We start from the raw sequence: 25,809 nt of genomic DNA, 5'->3' as shown, positions 1-25,809 counted from the left end.
GTGGAAACTATAGGGTCGGCTAGAAGTTTTCTGGTAAGCTTATCTTAGATGTGGTTTGACATTCTAAATATGTAGGCTATCTTAACACCAATACTGCACTTAAACCTAAATGTTGTACTAAATGCATTTAGTGCAACTTTATCCTGGCATTTCCAATGCAAATATTGCACTTTTGCTACATTTGTATGGCAGATAGTAGTTATTTCGTTAATAAAGATTTTCCAAACCAAATATGATGCATTGCTATAAATTAATCTATACCTACTGTAACAGTAGCCTACATAAAATGCATTAAAACTAGCTTCGCTAAATTACAACAGTTACTAACACAGGAATGCAACAGGAATATTATGATATTTGGTAATAAATAATTCACATTTGCTGCATAATGAGTCTTTTTTTCACATTTGATTTTGTAAGTAAATCCATCCTTTCTACATACAGTATTTGCACAGAGCTTCTAGAGCAGAAATTTTTAATTGTCATAGTGGAAAAAAACACAGGTGTTAGGCGACTAATAATTATAATGATGGCTCTCTAAGCCATGACAGTGTGAGTGAAAGTGAGTCATGCACAATAACAAGACTCTAAAAACGAAGCAGCTAAGTGGAATTTATCTATTGTGGAATCCATGAAAAAAGTCTCATGCTACTTTTACTTTATAAGGTTTTGCAAACAGGTGTTTTCAATAACTCTGCTCAGGTTGAACGTGGGTGAAATTACTTGAGGTCACAGAACTTTGTGTAGGAGTGATAAAAGTCTTCCCACACAAACAGGTTCCACAGTACTAACGGGAGAGATGAGGGAGATGTGAATCAAGCACTGTCTGTGCAAGCACTTTCCTGATAAATTATCTAGTCACCCAAAATAATTAAAATTGCCTGTGTGGGTTTGCCATGGGTGTGCAGAGCATTTAAGTAAAGGATCTGGACACTTCCTAGACCATTAATGAATCTAGTGCTAAAACGATTAGTTGATGGACAGAAAATTAATTGCTAACAATTTTCAGAAACGAGTAAGTCATTTGTCAAGCAAAGTCCAAAACTTTGTTGTTTCAGCTTTTAAAATAATAGGATTTGTTGTTATTTTTTGTCTTTTATAATATTGTAAATTGAATAACTGTCCTTGGCTTTTGTAATTGTTGATTAAAAAAATGGGCATAAACTATCACCTCAGGCTGTGAGAAAATATGATTGGCAGTTTCACTATTCACTTTGTTTTCTTTGCATTTAATTCACTGAATGACTAACCAAGCAATCAAAAATTAACACAATCCATTAGGAAAATAATTGGTAATTGCAGCTCAAACTGAAACCAACTGACTAAAGTGGCCTTCAATCTTTGCAAGCTGTCAAAATATGAAATTAAAGTTTAATTCAGTGGATATGGAATTGCAACACAGTACAAGACTTGCAAATGCAGCATATACTAATCTATTTTTTATCACAGATGTTATTGTAATGTAATTACCTCAACAACTTGCTTGAAACGTCCCATGTTACATTTGTGTAATGATGAAATAAGAATGTCATGAACAATGTTTTTTAGTCTCAAATGCTTAAAATCAAAATTGGCCATTGGAAATTATAACATGACATCTTTGGTTTGGTTGATAGTTGTTTAACAGGAGAAACAATATAAATACCAAGCCTTTATGATAGGTCTACACAGCAGGTCAAAAAAAGCAGTAATTCACTCCTGTCTGCAGCCTGCCTCTCCTTTCCTGGAAAAGTAATGATCATAGCAACAGAGAAGTTTCTCAAATTGGCTGTCTAACGGTCCTCTTGGGAAAGAAGACCATGCTACACAGACTGAGCAGTCTCCCTGTTGATGCATGGTGTTGGGGTGTTGTAGTGCAGAGACATCTGCTTGTTGCTGGGGTAATTGTTTAGTCTCTCCATATCCGGCAGTGACCTCAATTGCTCTGTAATCTCTGAGTCTGCATTTTAAGAGCCGTTTTCTTCCTCATATGCAAAACTGTCCTCATTGTCGGCAGTTGATGTATGCACGTCGGCATTTGTTTGATGGCTTCTTAGCAGAAATTACTAGTATTTGGATAAGATAAAATTAGAACGGGACAAAGAAGTGTGTTACTGCAGACAGGATACATTTTAGAAAGTGAAAAAAAGCCCATTTATAAAGGGTCTCATCTAGTCTACAAATATAATTCCAGTATTTATTATGCTATTTGTTTAGAATGAGGAAACCTGAAATCTTTCTTCAGACTGCATGTGTGACATGAGTGTTTACTCTTGATGCCAATAGCAAGATCCTGTCATAATACCACTGCTTGGTGAAGTGGTGATTCCATATGCACACATACACACACATACATTTGCCAGTGGGAAAAAAAGGAAAAAGTAGCAGGTTATTTTAACTGGCGTGCCTTTCAGTTCCCTGTGACTGTGGGAGGCTCTCTGAGCCGACTATAAGTGTCAAGAGGTTTCCATCTGACAACTCCAATAACAGCTGTGCTCTCAGGTGTCCCTCTTTCCGCTGACATCCATGTCAAGTTTCAACAAAAACAATGAGCCTATAATAACTCAGGTGATGACCTCATAAAGACCCATGTGCTGCTGCATTTATAGGCGGGATGGAGAAGGGGGGATTCATATGTATCTGTGAAGCTATACAATGTAGATAGACACAATCTGAGTTTAATATTACCATTGCACATAATATCGACATGGTAATAAATCAAAAATACTGACTTCATAACAATTTCTAAAGCAAATGAGGACAAAGGATTTTACATCTCATCCCCTCTAATTCCTTTCACTCACTGATTTTTTTAGCACTCTGAGGGAAAAGAGAACAACATTTTTGTGGTGCAACAAAGACTTCAATAATAAACACAATCATCCATGCGCATGAGGTAATATCCAAATGGATTTTTTGCAGACTATTGAATTGCTTAATTTATTAATGAAAATCTATGTTTACAGATGGAATATCCAAATGGAGCCAAAACTCATTTTTGTGCTGATGTTCTATTTTATTGTTACTTTGTTCTGTTGACTGCATGTGATAAGCTCCAACCACCACTTTGTGTCTGACCAGCCCACATGTGAATGTATGCACACTCTCAGGATCTTATTCACAACATTTTCCTGTGCACAGGACTGTAATTCATACTGTGTAACAATGTGCTTTCTATTTCATCTCATGTCTCTATTTAGCGCCCCGTTTCCATAGCATGTCAGTCATTAATAAAACAAGACAAGCTGGACAAACAGGAAAATAGATGCTACAATTTGCCTCATTACCACAGCAGTCAATCATGTGAGAAGTCATCGCTGTCAGTTTGCTGTTGGCTCTTCATACCAGGTGGTGCAGTGCATCTGTAATGCTTCACAAGAGGTTGAATAAAACTCAAAATAATTAGTTGCACTCAGGACATGTTACATGACCAACATTCAACCATTAGAGCAGGATGCAAAACACTGTCTCCACCTAAAACCGCTTAAGTGTTAAAAGCTGCAGAATATAGGCTAACCTACTCTAATCCTACAGTTTTAAAAGTGGAAAGTAGTTAAAGACAAAGGGATTGATATTCTACTTTTGCCCTTGAGTGAGAGGAAGAGGGAGGGAGAGAGAGACAGAGTGAGAGAGGTTCTCTATGTGTGTGTGTGCAAGAGAGAGAGGGGGAGTGACAGAGAGATAATCTCTTTTGTATTTTTGATCCCTAAATGTGGTGGTTGTGTCCCCTTATCCTAGCTACTTAGTTTCTGCAGTGCGTAAGTGATGCCATGCACTTAGGCTGTGAAAAGCGGGTCAGTATGACCACCGAGAGAAAACCACATGTGCATCACATGGATAGCCTTGGGATTATTCCTCACAAAATGTCTTAATTCCTCTGTTCACTAATGATCCAGGGAAAATGCCCTCTAATCTCCATTCCATTAATTAAAAAGAGCATGAGCCCATGGAAAACCTCACCATCTGCTGCAGTTTCATTCCTGCAGACAGATTGTGTTTTCTGCTTTTAACCAGGGGAACTGGGTTTTTCAGAGCAAACGGGAACAGCGTTTATTGAGGTGGATGGTAAACAGATACAACTGCTCTATTTGGGTATTAATATGCTGAAATATGCTAAAAAAAAAAAAAAAAAATCTGTTTTAAACATGAGCTTTCCTTGCCAGGATACTGTGATGGCGTCTGGGAATTTAAACTGCCTCCTGAGGACAATTTTACCATTTAAACACTTCAATCACATACTATACATAGTCTCTATAATATTCATCTCAAGAGACTTAACAGTAATTTTATAGTGCGTTTATACTTACTGTGTCTATAATAAATGCAGGCACTTTCTTTTTTAAAGGGTATAATCCTGTACTCTTTAAAGGACTGCTGTCCTTGTTTTTCATTTGGTCTTTAAAGCTGCTTTAAGTTGTGGCTATACCTTTCCTCTTTTCCTCTGATTTGATAAAGCTTCAACTGAAATTCTCACTTCCTCTAATAACATAAACAAACATCAAAGGATTTGCACACTGATTTCCTTTCATAGTCCCAATTTATTAAAGTAGTTCAAGAAAATTAGCTTATTGAAAAGTTTTTAATGAAGTTCTTTCATTCCAGATCTCTAGAAGGGGAATATCACTCAGTCATTTCTATCCTGTGCTTTAATAATAACACTTCATTAAGTTAATCACTTTTTAATGTCGATTAATTAAGAATTAAAAGTCTAAAACTGTAACTTTTATGCCACTTTTGTGAGTTGGGGTGAATATGCTGCTGCAGGTTTTATTTATATCCGATTATGCTAAAACTCTATCAGTTCAAAAATGATGAAACTGTCCTATAAGAAATTGAATCAAGTGCGTTTGACCTGCGGTCACAGCCTGGAGACTGTGACATGAATTTGATCGGGCTAGTAGGCAGGAAAGATTATCCGAGCAGATGTCGTTCCCCCTCTATTGGAACAGTAGGGCCAATAATAAACACGCACACACAGACACACAGAACGCACTCTAATCTGAGATAGGCTAGTAGCCGGTGCACATCCCTTTCTCTCCCTCCTCTCTTTTCTCTCAGGCAGACAGTCGCTGTTCAAGTCCCACCAATGTCAAGTTTTTTATAGACTGTGTTTTGCACAATTCTGCCTTAATCATCTTGTATGAGCTACACCAGAGACACAGTGCTTGTTGTGAGTACTGCTCCAGCCTCCAGATGGACAAACAAGGGGCGAGTAGAAGACTGTCTGGGAGATGGCTTGTAGTTTGCCGTTTTGCGTTGTTCACTTGTTTCTTGGATGCAGTCCGGGGACAGATTCGTTACTCAATCCCTGAGGAACTGGAGCATGGAGCTTTCGTTGGCAACATTGCAGAGGACCTGGGCTTGGATTTGGACAAGCTCTCTGCGCGCAGATTCCGGATAGTCTCGGGTGCCAAGAAGCAATATGTGGAGGTAAATTTAGAAAATGGAGTTTTATTTGTCAATGAAAGAATTGATCGTGAAGAACTATGCGAGCAGAGTTTGTCCTGTTCTTTCCACTTGCAAGTGGTCATAGAAAACCCTCTGGAGCTGTACAGGGTGGAGATGGAAATACTGGACGTGAACGATAACTCTCCTAGTTTCCCTTGGACAGAGTTTAATCTGGACATATCTGAGTCCGCTGCGCCAGGATCACGTTTCCCACTTGAGAGCGCACAGGACTTAGACGTGGGATCCAACTCGCTCCGCACCTATTTGCTGAGTGTAAATGAGCATTTCCTTTTGGATATACAGACTCGCAGTGATGGCAGTAAATTTGCAGAACTAGTCCTACAAAGCCCACTGGACAGAGAGCAGCAAAGCGCGCATCAAATGGTCCTAACCGCTGTGGATGGAGGCGCGCCGGAGAGATCCGGCACTGCGCAAATTGATATCACCGTTTTGGATGCAAATGATAACGCGCCTGTGTTTGATCAGTCGTTTTACAGAGTGAGGCTCGCTGAAAACGCACCCAAAGGCACAGTTGTCATAAAGCTCAATGCGTCCGATTTAGATGAAGGTCCAAATGCTGACATCACCTATTCATTTAGTGGCCACGCGCCCATCAAAGTGCGTCAGCTTTTCAGCGTAGACTCACGCACGGGGGAAATCAAAGTAAAAGGAGTTATAGATTACGAAAGGGCCAGGATGCATGAAATTTATGTTCAGGCTAAAGACAAAGGTCCCTCCGCTGTAGCAGTGCATTGTAAAGTTCTTGTGAACGTTCTGGATAAAAATGACAACCTCCCAGAGGTGATCCTGACATCAGTGTCCACACCTGTGCAGGAGGACGCACCCCCGGGGACGGTGATAGCCGTCATCAGTGTAATGGACAAAGACTCGGGTGAAAATGGGAATGTGGACTGTGAGATCCCCAATCTCGTCCCATTCCAGCTACACTCATCCTTTAAGAACTACTACACATTAGTAACAAGTGATTTTCTGGACAGAGAGGCAGTTGCAGAGTACAACATCACCCTCACAGCCCGAGATATGGGCTCCCCAGCGTTATTCACCAGGAAAACTATTCTGGTCCAGGTGTCTGATGTGAATGATAACGCGCCCCACTTCAAACAGCCTTCCTACACTGTGTATCTGACTGAGAATAACGCACCAGGAGCATCCATATGCTCGGTGACTGCACAGGATCCAGATTATGGTCAAAATGCATACCTTTCCTATTCTATACTGGACGGGGACATACAGGGGATGCCAGTGTCCACATATGTGTCCATAAACTCAGACAACGGGAACATTTACGCGCTGCGATCCTTCGACCACGAGCAACTTAAAAACTTTCAGATCACAGTTCAAGCGCAAGACGCCGGTTTTCCGCCTCTGAGCAACAACGTCTCAGTGATCATCTTTATTCTGGACCAGAACGACAATGCACCTGTAGTTGTGTCACCAGTTCCGCAAAACGGCACAGCACCAAGCGGAGTGGTGCCCAGATCAGCTGACGCCGGTTATCTTGTCACCAAAATCAGCGCGGTGGACGCAGACGCAGGTCAGAACTCGCGTCTGTTTTATCAGATGCTCCAAGCAACAGACCCGAGCATGTTCAGCATCGCTCTGTACACGGGAGAAATAAGGACAATACGCCAGTTGGTGGAGCAAGACCCCACGAGGCACAGATTGGTCATTCTTGTGAAGGACAATGGTCAGCCGCCCCTCTCGGCCACTGTTTCCATCATTCTGTCAGTGGTTGACAGCCTGCCAGATTCCAAGCCCGATTTGGGTGACCTGTCACTAAGCCCACATCACAGCACCAACTTCACCCTGTACTTAATCGTGTCTCTGGGCGCAATCTCCTTCACATTTCTGGTGGCTATTATCGTCCTGGTTGCAGTGCGGAGACTGAAGGGCAGAGCGTCCAGCACTGAGTCCAACTTCCCCCCCTCCATCGGCGGCTGTTGCTGCTGCTGCTCCCGCTCAGAAACCCCCACCACCACAGAGGTGTTTAAAAAGTCAAACTTAAATGTCCGGATGTCCACAGGCGCGTCCGGCTGCGCAGAGGCGAACAGCAACGGAGCGCTTCCTCAGGTCTACTGCTACAAAATGTGTCTGACACCGGAATCGTCCAAAAGTGACTTCATGTTTCTCAAGCCTTGCAGTCCCATAATGTCAGTTCAGCAGAATAACGCCAAGAGCACAGATTACCTCACTTCTGGCTGGAGCGCACTGGACCGTAATGAGCTGGCCAACAACAGAGCAGCGACTCCAAACGAGGTAATATACTGAAATGTAAATCGACAGAAGAGAAAATAAGCCTGACAGAAGGGTTGACTCAGGGGCAAATGTCACAATATATTTTACACACTAGAGGACGCAGTCTCACTTTCTTTAAATTGCATTTTTTTTATAAATATATGTTTTAACAACGGTTTGAAGAGATGTTAAACTGCAAAGTGTTGCAATTATTGAGTGTGTGAAGAATCAGTTGAGCATCTTAAAGTACACCTACTTCATTAACCCCGGTTTGTAATGTATATGATGTCAAGTATATATCCATTGCCATCTTGCAGTTTTAATGTTATTCTCTGGAAAATATAGCCTGAACCCTCCCACATGTTGAGAGAACCATCATACCCCGCAGTCTAAACAAATCACCATAATGTGTCAAGGTGTAACATAAAGGTGTTGCAGGGATGGAAGAGATTTAGATTAATTTATATCATATGCTGAAAAGTGTTGATTTCAACACTGCTGCTGTCCTCTATAGTGATAAGCATCTGTATCCCCACCAATTTTACACCTCACATCAATCACATAAGCAGACTTATTAATTGAGCATGTAATATCTTCATTATCATTGATATATTAATATGTTAGAGAGGCTCATGTGTCATTTGTCAATGTAAGAATTGTATTGGACACGAGTCAGTTAATGGTCTAGTACAAACATAATGAATAAGCTACCCTCCCTCATGATTTGCAGCTGTTTCATTTAAACTTGACTTTTTTTAATCTTTCTATGAATGGAACTTACAAAGAGACACTGTAGGCAGAAACATTGTTATTCCATGCACTGGTCTGTTTTGAGATTTTGGGCTATTTTGACTCCATAACATGTTTTCTTTGAGACTAGTTGAAACAAAACATTTGCATTTAAATATACTGCATTTCTACATTTAAAAATAAAATTTCCCAAAACATGTTATACAAAAACCAACTATCTTAATATCGTAAGTAATCAACAGGGGACGTTTTATTGTTCTATGAGGTAAATGTTTTACCATATTCTCGAACTCTGAGCCAGAAATCTCCACTTCAGCAGCACTTACATGCACCAAACTTATCAGTTTCTTTCCCATCTATATTCAGAAGGTTTATTCATAGCCTGATTTATATCACATTTTTTTCTAAAGCATGGCAAAATCTGTACTTTTGACAATTTTCCCCCAATTTATGGACTGATAAAAAAAGGTCTGATGTGATGCCTTAACTCTTGCCATTATGCCTATATACCATATAAATAACTGCATCTAGACATAAATGCATTGTAATTGTTCTACTTGAGCTGATCACTATTTTTCAACTGTGCAGCTCAAGTATTCAAACAAGGACTGGACCTGGACCAAGAATCAACGCAACTCAGCATACAAAAGGTGAATGCATTAACTTTGCCAGCTACAATTAACATTGCACACATGCATTCACACACTTAAACTTACACTTGTGCCGACTCTTTATCTCCGCAGGTATAGTTCAGCTAATATGGAGGGCACTCTTTCACGGCAACAAAAATATGATGCCCATGGGTTCTCCTGCTCTGTGGCACCACAGTACTGGACCTGGGGAAACCATATGAAAGGTAGGTGGCGACTGTGCAATTTGGCCTCATGAGAGAGGGTGTAGGGATGGGGGTGATGGGGGTGATGGGGGTTCTCCCTGTGTCTGTGCTTAAGGATTTAGCCTGAAATACAAAATGGTAAACTGAAAGGCAGATAATACCAGGGGTTTAACACAACACGAGGATTACTTAAGTCCCTGCAAGAAGGGTTTTGCCTTTTTTGCGAAAAAGCTGAAATTAGGAAGATGCCTTTAAAAACCACCTTTTTTAGTATACTGTATGAAAAAGGGAGCTCTTTACAGTCATCATCTTTTGATACAAACTGTAATTTATGCGCATTTTTTTTAACAGACTGCAAGATTTCTCTTCAAGAGGGAGCAGTTCCTCACTACTCATGGACTCCAAAGTACACTCAACCTCAGTCTGAAGCACCAGACTACCAGCACAATGTGTACATACCTGGCACCACGTCTGACTACAGCACTCTGAAGCTGGCACACAGAGGGGAGCTGGATGTCTACAACACATTCTCTACTTTTGGAAAGAAAAAGAGATATATCTCAAACTATGAACAATCTTTTGACAATGATGATAGTCTCATCGTAAGTAACGACATTTTCAAATGAGACACCAACTCTGCTGTCTCTCTACAGCACTGTATATGCTATTACCTAGTTCAATTATTAATGACAAACTGCTTCTCGGAGGCTTGATTCTCCATTCCAGTTTAATTTAACACTACTCTTTACCCAAAAAGTATGGTTTTCTTTGTGTAAATACTATAATAGATCTTTTTTGAGTCATTGTGGGATCAAAAGATGACATTTCCATTTCCATCATAAAGTTTTATTGTGTAAAGTCAGAAAAATTGGAACGCTAGAGAGAAAACTTTTCTGTTCCAGCATCTGTGAGCTCAGGTAAATGTGATTTGATCTGTTCGGAGGCTGCTGGTGCTCAGTATGGTTATAGTGAGTGACTGTCCGAATGCATCTGATTTCAAACTGTGACATTGTTTTGCAGACAAAGATTGCAATATGACATAGAAATGATGAGTGTAACCATGCAACATGTCCACCAGGACATAAACAACCAGGGGTCATTGAGAGATAGTGGAATAGCATCACAGCTGTGAATTGACTCACTGGGTGTGTGCAGTAGACCGTTACACTGACACGTCACATCCCACCGTTGACACTGACAAGGGCAACAACACAGGTGTAATGTTACTGCAAATAACACACACCTCCACACCACTGCTGAAGCAGCTCACTCACTGCCATGCATTCCAGATTTGTATTCATCATTGAGTGTGATCTTAAAATTACACAGTAATGCTGAGTAGGACTAATCACTCTGTATATAGTCTATGTACATTACATATTATATATTAATATCAATAAATCTGTCCTCAGCTCTGTAGTTGTTTTTCTTGTTGACAGAACAGCCATATTTTTATTCCTGTCATTTTTGTACGCTGAACGTGTTTATTCTCACTCTGAAATAATGGCGAGAAAACTTCACCATGAAACTAATTTCACCATGAATAAATAAATACATCAAAAACTGAACAGCAGCAAACTTTTGAAGTCTTTTTGAGAGCATCAAAAGTGGATTTTCAGTGTAAACACTGTAAGTAATAATCACAGCACTTTGGTGCAGATTGATAACATCAAATGCAATCTCTCAGTAATGAAAATGTGGAATACAATATGTCAGGAGCACTATTAGCTAATTGGCTTCAAAAGTGCCTCTCAGAAAATAAGCTGGGGGCAGAGCTGTTGAGGCTGCTTCTCATCTTGCCTGCCCCGACCTTGCATGTTGCCTGTAAAACAGCTCTTTAAAAAAAAAAAATAATTTTGTGCCCAAATGTTGACACTGAGTTTTGTCAACTCTCCAGAGAGGTCAGAGGTGGGAACCATGAAGTCATACTTTTATTTTTTGGACACCACCTATCAACCCCACTGCACAATTTGAACCACTTCCCCCAGTTCCCTGCTGGGGTGCAATTAAGCATGGTAATTCAGCCAACCTCACTAAATCTACAAGTTGAAGGCGAGAGCCCAGGCTCAGTCAGGAGTAGAGTTGCAAAGGGGTGGAACATTTCTGGTAAATTTTCAGAAACTTTCAATGGGAAACTAAGCTGGGGAATTTTGGAAATATTCGAAAATTAAAAAACATGACAAGTAGAAATGTATCAAGTTTTAATTATTTTATTAAATCATCAATTCTTTCAATGAACAACAAAAACATGAATGTTGAGATAAATATCACTCATCTTCCCGACCCCACTAATTCAAATAATAATAAGTAAAATGACCCCCCCCCCCCCCAAAAAAAAAGTCCTATTCGAAATGTTAAATGTAAAAAAATGAAGGGTCCCTCTCCCTCCAAAAAAGTCCCATTCAACATGTAAATTAATTGAACATGTGATGGAGGAATACACATTGCATGTAGGGGGCATGGCCTCAGTAGGGGGCGTGGCGTTTTAGTCAAGATTATGCTAAAATATATTTCTCCCAACTATATTTAAGTTCCCTGTTAAGAGCCAACCTTCAATTTTGTAAATTCCCTGTTTATTCCCATGAATTCCTGTTAATTCCCATGGAAAGTTTCCAACTTTAAAAATTCCCAGAATTTTGCTACCCTGGTCAGGAGCATCACCTCTCTATTACATGTATGGCAGCCTATTGTGACCTGCAGCTGTGACAGAGTGCCATTTAACCTCTTCTCTTGACATTGTGGTCAGGAAATCCAGGGGTCCAACTACTGCTCTGGAGATAATCCTCAAGATCTATCGGCTCTAGCTGAGCTACTGCAGAGCAATGGGTTAATCTCAGGCATGGGCCTGACTGCCTCAGTGAACTGCTTCATGTTCGGAAAGCTCAGTGCCAAGGGCCAGTTTCAGACGTATTTTTAACTCTCTGAAGATCAAGTCAGATGGATGAAACCTTTAAGACAAAAAATGCTGTATAACCCCTTCAATTAGAGACTAGTAGAAATTTTAAATACTAATCTGGATAGGCACACAGCTATATCCTGCCAATAATTACACACAATCAAGCCAAGATTTATATTTGACTGTATCACAACCAGTACCAAAAAACCCAAGGCTTAGCAGTCATAATATGTCCCATGTGCAATAAGCACAGACACATGGCATATGTCTATTTTCTGTGCCATGTAAAATCTGTTTAGAGCCCAATCTGTGTTGCTTTATTTCCCCTTTTCTCCTTGTTATCTCTCCCAGAAATCCATAGCTTCCATAACTGAGTCTCCCCGTTTTCGCCACTAGAGGGTGCTTTTCCCCTACAGATACCTTTTGCACTGTATGCATATTGGATTTCACCATTTCATTTCCATATTGGTCTAACATTTTAATTTTTATTTATTCTTTTTTACACTTAATCTGATGTTTTAGACTGCATTTGAAAAACGAATCAGATCTACAATGATTTAATTAAATTCAACTACATTTAAATTAGTTTGTGAAAAACATTCCAAATTTGATACAGTTATAGTAGGCACAGTAAATGCAAGACCACATTAAATTGCTATTTTCATGCCTCATGTTTGCCATGAGCAGAACTTATCCTCTCTCTCTCTCCTGCCATACACACTGTTGGGTGGTGAGCAGGAGGCATCACTTCTATAAACAGTATGTAACACCTATGGCCATGACTCCTATCTCTCGTTCAATTAGCAACTGGGTGAGAATGGCCCCTGGATATATATGACCGTGAAAGAAGAAAAGGCATTGTATCACATGGAGATTAAAAGACAATAACATAATAATAACAATAAAATAAATAGACAACAACAAAGCCATCTATATAAAACAATATAAAAAAACAGGGTTCCCCTTTATCCCCAAAACACACCCACTAAGTTAATTATTTGGTTAAATATTTGTCTGATATTACTATTACAATTTGTTATTGTCATTTTTCAAACTTTACTCAATCCAACAAAATATTGATTTATAAATAGCAGTAGACATGAAGAATCCATTTGAATAAGCATCTTTGCCTTACTGCCACATGTGAGCCATGTGCAATGGACCACTGATTATTCAACAAGAGAAACTTTAAACTGGAGCTTTTCCTTTGACAAAGCTATGTGCCAGCCTAACATTACTTGTTTTTGTATCTTCTCCATGTCATGTTAAACTTATGTTGTATCCTTCCTTTATCCTAGTTTTTACACCACATTACTTTGGCACTATTATCAAAAGCAAGTTCATTTTGGGCCCAACATCATGTTGAAAAAAATATTATGTAGTAAATAACTTTTGATTCAGGAGAACATTTCAGGTTTCTAAAATCATACTCCTTGTTAGTGCAGCACATATACATATATATAATATATATATAATATATATAATATATTATATATATATAATATATAATATATTATATTTGAATACAAATATAATATAGAGTTAAAGTGGATACTTAAAATTGGTAAATTAGTACAAATATAACATTTAAATGCATTAATGTAGCGGATAATATGGTGTGTAAAAGAGAGTGATGGATAGAGTCCAGATCCTCTTGTAATTCTATAAATTGTTACCAGATGGAGCTAGAGGAGAGGAATTCTGAGGACCATCCTCATCTTAGTGCCCATCCCACCAGTAACAACCGCGTTAGTTTAGAAACCACACATTAAAATATAGCAGCAAGAACCAATAACAGGGAGTAAAAGTTGTGTGGGCTACTGCACTGCCCGTGCAAAATGTCAGAATGCCCAGTGTTAAAAAAAAAAAAAAAAGTAATACAGTTACTTATTATTGCTGTGGATTTAGGTGCCATCCAAAACAGTTTGATGAAGCAAGCCAGAGTGACGAATAGCCTGCAAGAGTAATGCAGTAATGCAGTAAAATATATTTTGACAGAGACCATATTTAAAAAACTAAATGTGATATGAACGGCTATTGTTGTGCCAACTATTTTCAGTTATATCATCCTCAGCCATATAATGAGGGCAATATTGAATTATATTTTAGCCCCACAATATTGACAACAAAGGGACGGAGATATGAATGACCCAACCTACCAACAATAAATATGTAAAAATAATCACCAATTATCACCCTAAAGTGATATTTAGATTGTTACCTTAAAAGTAGATTCTGTAAATATCCCGTTTGTGTCAGAAAAAACCCAAAAACTCTATTCAACAGAATATGTGTAGAATTTTCATCTTACAGGTGAGATTTAATAAGCCTGTCCAAGGAGTGAATTGGACATATTGATATGTTATTTTGTGTGTTATTTTCTTCAAAGAAGACTCACCATTAGTAGTTGTGCAGTATATATATATATATATATATAATATGCATTTTAATCACACTTATTTTTGCACCGCGGAACGTTTCACACTGGATGAGTTTCAGGCAGACCGATTTTACTGGAGCACCAACTAGCGTTCATGACTTCAGACAACAACAAACCACAGTGAACATGTCATGAACAAAGAAGCTAATGAGATCTCTTTGGTTAGCCCCGTGGATGGGAAATTTTGTTACAAAAAGCTAACGGATGGAAGCGTCAATAAGAGCATGGTTGTGTGCAAGCTATGCAACAAGGAATTCACATATCACCGGAGCAAATCGAGCCTCAAGTATCACCTCAATGCAAAACATATAGGCTAGCAGCTAGCGCAGACGCTAATGTGGCATACTAAAAATCCATATGAAAAAAATTACTTCTCACTGTTCTCAGGTCAAATATTTATATGTGATTAAAATGTAATTAATTTTTTTTTTTAGATTATTTTTTGGGCATTTTCGCCTTATTTAAAGTGATAGATAGAAAGGGGGAGACAGAGGGGAGGACATCCGGCAAAGGGACCCGGGTCCGCCGCAGGAAGGACTCAGCCTTAATGGTACACGCTCTACCAGTGTGAGCCACCGGGACGCCACTATGTAATTAATTTTGATTAATTAATTACAAAGCCTCTTATTAATTATATTAATTTTTTTTATCGATTCCCGTACCTAATATATGGGTCATTTCAGAATTGCGGGTACATTTCTCCCAGAAAAAACTTTGATTATTTCCCCCTAAAAAAGTATTTACTGGATCTGTTTTAAATAATATTGCTAATTATATTGAATGTTCACCAATAATAATGTTTGGTGTGTATTTTAGGCACAATTTATATGTAAAATATTCATTAAACGATTCCTACCCACCAATTATTGGCTGTCTTCAGCTTGTGATTCACATGTTCATATTGAATTAACATAAAATAATTCATTAAAATTAGCAGTTTTTTTTGTGCTAATAATATAAATACTTATACTTACAGTTGCACAGAGTATTTATTTTCTGTAATACATGGGATTTCAACATTAAAAATATATATTTTTTATCTGTCCCTATGATCCGGTCAACTCTGTTATCTCTGTTATAAAACCATATAAAAAACCCTACAGCATTCAAATAAAAAACATGCGACCTGCACCCAGTGATGTCACTTCCTCTTGCAGAGAAGATTTGGAGGGAATTATGGAATGTTAAACTTTCTCTCTCATTAATTTGTACAAAATGTTGAGAATACACCAACAGTAGATTAATTAAATGTCAATTATGTTACTAGGATATTCTAGTGAATCTGTCATTTAAAAAAACAAAAACAATTATATGATGAAAATTCATAAAAGTATGGTTTTATTCATGACATATGGTATCTGGTTTTAAGCTAGCATGAGGAGTTAAAGCACAAACTGGTGGAAAATGTCAACTCTGTTATCGTCAACTCTGTTACATGTTTCAAAATTTCAATGATAACAGAGTTACTGTTTTTGGCCTTTTACACAGTTTGTCAACTCTGTTATTCATGTCTACTCTGTTCACATAGCCGTCAACTCTGTTTCACACAGTTTTGTTTTAAAAAATTCTAATTAAATATGTTTTATTGTTGACAAATTAACCAGAAGCTGTGTCATAACTAACTTTCTCACCATACATGAAATTTCAAAGCATTTCATTCATTTTTGGAGCAATATTTAGAGAAAATCCAAACTGTCTTGGCAACTTTCCAATTAAACGTGTCAATGTTTTTACTCCTGAAAAAAGAATCTTTATCTTAGAAATTTTAAAGTTGAATTAGTGGATGTAAAGACAAAAGTTCTCTTAGGAAAGACATGGTATTAAACTGAATTACGTTTGAGTACTATAAATATTTACCCTAATTTGTCTATATATATATATATATATATATACATATATATATATATATATATATATATATTTATATTATTATTATTATTATTATTATTATATTATAAAACGCAAGCTGTAGCACACAATGTTTATTTAAAAAAATCTAGTGTTCATTTTGCAGAATTCAGCTCTCTGATCTTCCATAGGTGCACCCTGTGATGTGATTGAGGCCACCCCACCACAGAGACGCTGCCTCCGCCCTTGCAGAGCGCTGCTGTGAAAGCCCAGCTCCTCCAGCGGTACTGTACCGCGTATGGCCTACTGCAGCTCCAGCTACAACTGGTGGAGGCAAGAATGACACCGGCGCTCCCCTGCATGAAGACAACCTGATCGTAAGAACGGATCTGTTTCATTTCTTGATCGAAAAATACCACAATGATGGCGCGTGTCATTGCACCGTTACGGACACGTTTTATAGCGGCTGTTTTTACATTCATTGCACTATGGGGGTGTGCGCTTTCCATCACTCGGTACTCTATTCCAGAGGAGATGGAAGAGGGATCCTTTGTTGCCAACCTGGCCACAGATTTGGGTCTGGATGTTCGCAGTTTGGTGCAGCGCAGTGCAAAGCTCGATGTCATTCACAGCAAAAATTACCTTGACATCAACAAAGAAACGGGGGAGCTAGTAATCCGCGAGAAGATCGACCGGGAGAGCATATGCATGACTAAAGCAACCTCGTGCTTTCTGAAAATGGATGTCATACTAGAAAACCCCATTCGCATTTTTAACCTCGAGTTAGAAATCATGGACATAAACGACAACGCGCCTGTGTTCCGCAGAAAGACAATGCTTTTGGACATATCTGAGGCAACCCCTCCCGGTGAGAGGTTTTCATTGACAAACGCTGTGGATGCGGATGTGGGGGCGAACTCAATCAAGACCTACTATCTCAGCGAAAGCAAATACTTCAACATTGATATACAAACTGGTAGCGATGGCTCCAAGTATGTCGATTTAGTGCTGAACGGTCGTTTGGACCGAGAGGAGCAGGCAGTTCATAATTTAATTTTAACCGCTGTGGATGGAGGGGTGCCTCCCCGCTCCGGCACAGCCAGCATCGTTATTAACGTCCTGGATATCAATGACAACGCCCCCCTGTTCAGTCAGCCGGTATTTTCAGTGAACGTTTCAGAAAACGCGGCTGCAGGGACTGTGGTCATGACCTTAAACGCAACAGACTTGGATGAAGGCTCAAACGCTGAGTTAATATATTCATACACACTGTACACCTCAGAGAAGACTCAGGAGCTATTCACACTTGATCCAAACTCAGGTGAGATCAGGGTTAAGGGGGTGATCGATTATGAGGAGAGTCAGAGTTTTGAGATGCACATACAGGCTCAGGACAAAGGGGCGAACCCAAAGTCAGGACTCTGTAAAGTCATAGTGTCCGTCACAGATCTGAACGATAACTACCCTGAGGTCACCATCAAGTCTGTGAAAAGTTCACTGACTGAGGATGTTGCTGTGGGGACGCTGATCGCGGTGGTCAGCGTGAGCGACAGGGACTCGGGAAAGAACGGGCAAGTGAAGCTCACTTTGAATCAGCAAGAATCTTTACCATTCCTCCTGAACAGATCCTCAGAGGGCTACTTTGAGCTGCTCGTTTCAAAGCCACTGGACAGAGAGATAATGAGCAAATATGACATCACACTGAGGGTGACAGACAAAGGCTCACCGCCTTTATCTGAGAATGAAACCATCACTTTAGAGATTCTGGATATCAATGATAATGCACCGAGATTCTCCCAGTCCTTCTACACAATTCACGTTGTGGAGAATAATCTACCAGGGGCGTTATTGACATCGCTTAGTGCGTTTGACCCAGATCTCAATGAGAACCAGTACTTGGTTTATTTCATAATGGAGAAGGAGATTGTTAACACGTCCATGTCAATGCTGTTCTCCATCAACCCTGAGAATGGAGATCTTTATGCCCTGAAGACCTTTGACTATGAGAGAGAGAGGGAATTCCTTTTCCACATCGAAGCGAGAGACTCTGGTGTTCCCCCGCTGAGCAGCAATGTGACAGTTCACATCATCATTCTGGACCAAAATGACAACACTCCTCTCATAGTGTCACCTTGGCGGGCGCAGGGCTCCGTGGTAGAGGAGGTGATACCAAGGTCCACGGATAAGGGGCACCTGATAGCCAAAGTGATTGCCATTGATGCTGATTCTGAGCAGAACGCCAGGGTCACATATCAGCTTCTGCAGATCAGTGACGCAACCCTCTTCAGCTTGGATCAGTACAACGGTGAAATCCGGACGACAAGGATGTTTAGCTACAGAGACCCAAGACAACAGCGGCTAGTGATTGTCGCCAAAGACAATGGCAATCCAGCTCTGTCTGCCACTGTCACCATCAAGATATCAACAGTGGAACACGTCATGTCCTTTTCAGAGACTACAGAGTTGCCACTAGAGTATGACGTCTTCACAGACCTAAACCTGTACTTAGTAATCGGTTTAGGGGCTGTGTCATTTCTGCTGCTGATAACCATCTTGGTTATTATTGTGTTGAAGTGTCAAAAACCAAAGCCAAAGGCCATCAAGATCCCCCCAGCCAACAGAAACAGTGTGATCAGCAGGAACAGCGTGATCAGCCAGAGAAGCTCCACCATCGCAGATTCCACCCTGATCTCCAGCGATGCCTACTGGTACAGTTTGTTCCTCGCAGAGACCAGGAAAGGCAAAGTGGTCGTGAGACAGCCGATAATTCCCAAAGGAGCTGGGTATTTTGTGTCCAGTATACCCAGAAGCATAGGGCCAAGTGAGACGACAGACTCCAGAGCATCCACACTGGAGGTATGTACAGTATGAATGTAATAGTAGCTGTTTGCTTACAGAAGGAACCAGAACATGTTGGTAAGAAAACTTATTGGTGTGTTTAAGGACTTATTTTGGTATAAAAAGTTCTTACATGTCATGCTTTTCCCCCTAGAAGGCCTATACATGTTTTGTTGCATTTACTGTACACACACATTGCTAATTCTGTTTCATGCAAAATTAGAAAGACAATATTCTCAGTGTCAGGTATCAAAAATAGCAACATTTGGGGGAAAATACTCATTGTGCACAGTTTTAGTTTTTCCTCCAGTGGTGGACTCTACACATTAACACAAGTTTACAGAATATAATGCATTTATTAACCAGTATTAAGACTGTGTTAATGGCTCACTCAGTATAATAGTATCAGTGACAGTGGCCATGTTTTCTGGAGACCAAGTAGTTTAATTGTTGATACTTTTAAGTACCTTTTGCTGCCAGTACATATGCACTTTTTTGGAAACTGTATGTAGGATTCTTGTTTGTGTTGTTGTATTTTTACCTTACTTTTACTTGAGTCATGGATCTGAGTACTTTTTACAAATGTAAAATGTAACTCTCACACACACTTAAAATGCATTTAGACTAAAGCAATGACTGAAAAATCAAAGCTGATTTATTATTAATGTATTTGTTTCGTGTCTGGCTGATGAGTATAGAATGTCCACCATCTAATATGACCATGATGGAAGTCAAGGTTTTTTTCTTTGCAATTGAAATATGATGCAAATGTAAACAAGGATGGGCCAAAGTGCCATTGAGGTTGATTGTGTAAAAATGCTGCATAACTTTAAATCTTTTTCCTAGACGTTCTACTGCTCTTATATATTGATATATATAATGGACTGTAATATACCCATTTACAGAGGCAACAGCAATAAAAAGCTGAAAAAAATGAGTCACAACTTAGAAAAGAATAAAGTCATGCTGATGTTCATTATCAGTGTATTTCCAGAGAGAACTATCTGCATTTCCATTGCATAATTAGGCCAAACAAATACCCCAAACAGAAAATGTGCCACTGTTCGATGTCTTCTGTAGTATGTAGGTCATATATTGCAGATGCATAACACACAATTGGAGCATTAACTAGTGGATGTGAGAGGGGGGAGTACTTCAAAGAAGCCCAGACATGGAGGGGTTCCTTTCAAGGACAAGAGAGATTGCTGTACTGAGACGCATCCTGCTGGGGGTCTGTGGAGTCTCCAGCAGTGCTCCTGCATGCAGCAGACTGTAATCAATGTAGAGCCGCTTAAACTGTACAGATGTTGTTTGCTTTTGTGCAGCTGGACCTGCAGACTAAAGTGAAACAAGTGATCCACTGAATGATTAAACAACATGAATATGCATGAATGAACAGGTGCATATGGAAAAAAGAGAAAGAGGTTTTTTTTTATGATGTGTATGTATTGTGGGTGTGTGGGTGTCTGAGTTGCACACGTACCACTGAACTTGTCTCTTTTTTCTGTTCTAAAGTACTCAAAATGAAAGGAAGTCCATTCTACAACTGGAGGTATGCTGGTTGCTAACTACATTCTGTAGCGCCACTATAAATGTGTAGACATTTTCTATCCTTTCCTATTTGGTATACTTTCTTGGTTTGGCTCAAAAATCTGGTTTTGATAAACTGTCACAGTTGCCAATGCAAGTATTTGGTGTAATCCTTTGGTCAACATATTTTCCTGATTAAATGTAGCAGAATATATTTTTTTGTTTGTCCCCTGGTCAGACTCACAAACACACCACTCTGTTCCAGTGTGAGCAGTACAATTTAAATTGGCCAGTCTCTCAAGTGCGAAAACCTATCAGCTTACTGAGAGCTGAGATTAGAATAAAATTGGCTGCTGGTCAGACCTGTGTTGTGCACATCTGGCTGGCTTGGCGGAGATTCAGGGCAAAGTGATGGCACAGATAGAAAAAAGGGATCAGGGAATGATTTGTCCTGAATAGGTTTCTTAGCATGTAACATACCTGACAGCACAGATTATATCTACTATCTCCACATCCTTGCACTTGAGCTCTGTTAAGGCATGTTTCAAATGTATGGGAAATGTCCTGTACTAATATGGAGCCTATCCAATTCTATTTTCCCTCTATAGTTGGAATATTGGCCCGCCAAATACCAAGTAGCACATTGTGATGCCTGCTTATGCATGCTTTGATTGCACCCTTTGCTTCCCTATAATGGCTTTGTCATTTGTATTTTAGCTGTGTATTCTAGTTGGATTTCTACAAACTATTCGATGAAAATTCTGACACTGATTTGAAAGAAAAATATAGATAGAAGTTCTCGATTTACCCCTGAATTGAAATTTCCCTGAAACTCAATGATATGTCAATGATGGTGGCAGTAACCAGTCACAATCCACTGTTGCATGAGTGAGGACTTTCTATTGAGGTTGACTTTCTGTGTTGGCTAATTTTACCTTCTGTCTTTTAGCAGGAACCCAGAAGAGAACTGCCATGATATAATCATCTCCTCATGGGAGTCTGTGGATAAGATTCTTCCCCATGACTCACAAAGAAGATAAAACAACTGTCCTCCTTCAGTCCCACTGCTCCAACTTGCTCTTTCTCTCTAGCTCCTCCAATCCCCCATACAAACATCGACCATGAATCACCTCAGCTTTCTACCTTCTTTTCTCTTTTAAGCATGGGTCTGCATGATTCAAATGAACATATTCAAAATATTTGGGCATAGAATTAAAATCATTTATAGCAGGATATTTGGACATTTCTAGAGTTGCCTCATGTAGTAAATAATTTCCTCCTTAACGCTTTGAAACTCCTCAGTGAACAAATTTGCCTTCTCTCCAGGGTTTACCGCTGTGTGCTGTAGTACTAGAAACCATGAGTAGCTCAACATAAGTCACCGTCATGCAACCTTTTCTAAGCAAGAGTTCAAAACACGCCTATTTACACATACACACACACACACACACACACATATGAATCAGGGTGAATATGATTCTTCCATAATTCTGATAATTATTGAACTGTAGCTGGTTATGTGACTGATTCAGGCTTTGCACTCAGTGTTTATCTTTTTGAATAATAATTTATAATGTATTATGAGTATTCTGCAAGGGTCACTTTGTCAACTAGTAACTTGCTGATAAAATAATCAATGATCTGATTAAAGTACACATATTCACCATTGCTTTATCAGCATGCATATAAGTCATTATAAAGCAGGCTGCCCTTTTCTGCATGACCATAACCAACAACTACTAGGCCATTAACTTGGAGTTTCCCCTCAATAACTTACAAATTTCTGCTAATTGATAGTAAGCAAGGATGGAAGCTATTGTACATTAATAACGATCTTAATAAGCTTTGCTTAGTATGGGCCTTATGGAGTGGTACCACAAAATTAGTCACTCTTCCTTAATAACACTTTATAAATATTGTCTTTTCTTATTTAGACGAACACAAAAGTATGAATGTTAATAGTTCTCCAAAAAACTCAAAATTAAAACATTCTGAGTTTAAAATACTTATTTTAGAGTTATTTTGATATTAAATAGCACTTGACAACTATTAACATTTGTACTTTTGTACACACAGAGTGAATTATAATCACATCATATTAATCTACAACAGCTGCATTCCTACAACCAGTAAGCAGTAATTAAGAGGTTATTAAGGAAATACTCCTGACCTGGTACTTGTAGAATATTGTATTCCAGTAAAAGGCATTAATTGCTTTATAGTGACTAATAAAGCACCAGAATGCTACTAATATGCATGCTAATAAGCAACAAGTTGACAGTGAATATGTGTACCTTAATATAAAGTGTTACTGATTTTAATTTTTTTTACAATGTTTGTTGTACTCAACAGTGATGAATGTGTGAAAATGGCAAAAAAAAAAGAATGAAAGAAAAGAAAATGGAAACAAACAAAAAAAAAAAACATAGGAGATAACACTGTTTCTCTTTTTATCTGATTGTAGATATAGTAGTTCTATAGAAATTATAATGAGGTCAGAAAAGCAAAAATATGTTTGACACCTTCACATCAGGTGTGCAGTTCATAGATGTTATAAAGTATTTGACTGGGCACACAGTTATCTGGCTGTATTATGGACAATTACACTGCAATATTGAATTTTCTAAATCATGTTCAAAATCTAGCATACACAGTTTCAGCCTGTCTCCTCTTGTTGGGGCGAGTGAGCGAGGGTGCACACTCATTATCTCTCTATGATCTAATTTCCACTGATAAAGCTGGCAAGTTAAATATGAACTGCAATCAATCATTACACACAGTGGAAATCATATTACTCAATTTAAAAAAAAATACAATAACAGTGGAAATAAAAAAACTATTTTGTAATGATAAATACTCTGTTTATTGAAAAGAGTAAGATATTAAAATGTATTTGCCATGGTGCAAGGGAATATAAGGTCCAGGCAAGGTATTGTTTTATGAATATTAATGTTTTTATAGATATTTTATGTATCGACTTTTAATGCTGCTTTTGTGAGCTTCTTCAAGGGCATTTTGTGTTGCATATTTGTAGTTTAGTGCATATGATGTTGTTTTGATAGTGTACATAAGTTACAATTGAAATTCTACTTTTCTTGACCTCAAAGGTAGCGCTGTTGCACTACTGTGAAGCCCAGGACTTTCATTTCTCAGAAACAAGGAGCTCATTAGGGGACACTTATTAGGGTGCTAAATTATACAATCCCATTGGGTGAGGTGAGGAAATTGGATTGGGGGCGAAGGAGAACATAGTGTTAATTATAGTTGCAGTATTCTAGTGCTGACTCTGCAAGTAAAAGGGGGGGGGGGGCGGAACACATAGACAGTGCATAGGAAGTATTAAGCGGATGACAGCACTTTGAAATATGCACCAGATCTAAATGTGATCGCAGCACTCACTCAATAATGCAGAGAAGAAAGAATATTTCTAGATGTATCGAGCTACATATTCTGAGTCAGTGAAATCTAACCTCTCTCATCCTCTCCTACTGTTGCCTGGTGTTAAGGGTACACCCAGCTTTCCCAGACATAAACACAGCTGGCAGTCTGTCTGTCAGACTTGAGATGTCACTGAATGAGAGATCTCTTGCTGTGCAGTACATGTTATGTGTGCAATCAATGCCTGAACCAGTTGACTTCAACCGTGTTAAAGAAGTAATGAATTGCACATATGATGAGCTCCTTGCGTGCCTTCTGCAATGTAAAAGATACATATGACTGTTGATGAATGAAATAACGGCATGTCATACAATATTACAAATTACAGTTACAGTACCCCAATGATAAAATACCTTCGATTGCTAATGTTGGATAGGGGCTCAGCCTTTTGGTTTCAGAGCAGATGAGAACCGGTAAATGCATTTACTGTAAATTAAACTGCTTTATACTTTGTGTTTTTTATACAGTAGACTTTTTTGATATCTTATGTATTCACTGTGATCAAATGGCACAGGAGGTGCTTGTGCTTGGTATAGTAAAAGTGCGTTATTTCTCTTTTGTGTACGCAGCTCAGTTTTTCCTCTGCTTATTTGCCAGTCAGATTGTACAGTATGCTTTGAGAGTTGCATCAAACCTGATCCAGCTCCACCCTCAGTGGATCAAAGACAGTATGGGAGAGAATGGTCTTGCTTTATTTACAAGTCTAGTTAATTGTCAAATTTTGATGTTGCTTATTTGGCTTAAATGTCCTGCCTGATCATGCTAGTTTGAATAAAGCTTTTTAAACTGTCTTCCTGTTGTGTCTGTGATGAAAAATGAATCAGAGTTATCAAAAGTGAGTTCTGAATGGGACACACTTGCTTTCTCTCTTTCTCTCTCTCTGTCGCTCTCTCGCTTTCTCTCTGTCTAAAATTCCCTTGCATACACACATTTTGACCCAGTTTCTCTGTATAACGCTCTGTACTAATTCTTGGAAATTGAAAACTAAATAAAGGAGATGTGCCTGCAGTTCAAATCGCAGAAGCAGACAAATAATAGCTTTGTCAGGATTAGTAAAATCCTAGAGCCAAATTGCACAGAATGCTCTTCGCTGTGACCACACAGGGCTTTCAGTCTGCAGCCTGAGACTGATGTGTGAGAAGCCCATGAATTTGTATCATTCATCAAAGCAATTCCTATTATAATCAATGGAATCAGGTTTCCCTTGTCTGTTTAACATAGTAATATCTTTGTTTAAAATTGATTTAGGCATTATTAACAATTTCTGCCACAAATTCAAGTACATTTGCAGTGTCTTGCAATGCCAGAACATCAATTACTTATAAATCAGTCTTTCTGTATTCAGTATAGCAATATGTTTGAACACTCTACAACCTTCCACATAGAATAACAGAGTTAATTAAGAAATTTGTTGATGTACTTAAGTGAAAATGAAAGTCAAATAGTTATATATTGGACAGATGAGGAACCAATGGCTGCTACTCATCTCACAAGCACTTTGCAGCACTGCCACTACTATATTGAAGGCCTTAAGGTGTTCTGCTTACTTGT

The 25,809-nt window shown here is 38.9% G+C and overlaps 2 protein-coding genes across 4 annotated transcripts; both read left to right on the top strand.

Moving 5' to 3' along the window:
* Nucleotides 1-5,086: 5,086 nt before the first annotated feature.
* Nucleotides 5,087-10,834, top strand: LOC131986116 (protocadherin-10-like). Its single transcript, XM_059350912.1, has 4 exons — nucleotides 5,087-7,704; nucleotides 9,022-9,083; nucleotides 9,177-9,289; nucleotides 9,620-10,834. Exons 1-4 carry the CDS (start codon nucleotides 5,173-5,175, stop codon nucleotides 9,892-9,894), a joined length of 2,982 nt encoding a protein of 993 aa, XP_059206895.1. The 5' UTR covers nucleotides 5,087-5,172; the 3' UTR covers nucleotides 9,895-10,834.
* Nucleotides 10,835-16,736: 5,902 nt separating this feature from the next.
* LOC131986879 (protocadherin alpha-C2-like) lies at nucleotides 16,737-25,049 on the top strand. 3 transcript variants are annotated; one of them, XM_059352019.1, is made up of 3 exons: nucleotides 16,737-19,308; nucleotides 20,806-20,842; nucleotides 21,770-25,049. In XM_059352019.1, exons 1-2 carry the CDS (start codon nucleotides 16,873-16,875, stop codon nucleotides 20,815-20,817), a joined length of 2,448 nt encoding a protein of 815 aa, XP_059208002.1. In that variant the 5' UTR covers nucleotides 16,737-16,872; the 3' UTR covers nucleotides 20,818-20,842; nucleotides 21,770-25,049. The 3 variants fall into 3 exon arrangements, with proteins under 3 accessions (XP_059208002.1, XP_059208001.1, XP_059208000.1); XM_059352018.1 differs by lacking the exon at nucleotides 20,806-20,842 and having other exon boundaries at nucleotides 21,773-25,049; XM_059352017.1 differs by lacking the exon at nucleotides 20,806-20,842.
* Nucleotides 25,050-25,809: the final 760 nt, after the last annotated feature.

The sequence above is a fragment of the Centropristis striata genome, chromosome 15 (assembly GCF_030273125.1).
Source record: "Centropristis striata isolate RG_2023a ecotype Rhode Island chromosome 15, C.striata_1.0, whole genome shotgun sequence".
Classification (NCBI taxonomy): Eukaryota; Metazoa; Chordata; class Actinopteri; order Perciformes; family Serranidae; genus Centropristis; species Centropristis striata.
The sequence above is the reverse complement of the archived record's forward strand: the minus strand, read 5'-3'. Positions and strand labels throughout refer to the sequence as shown.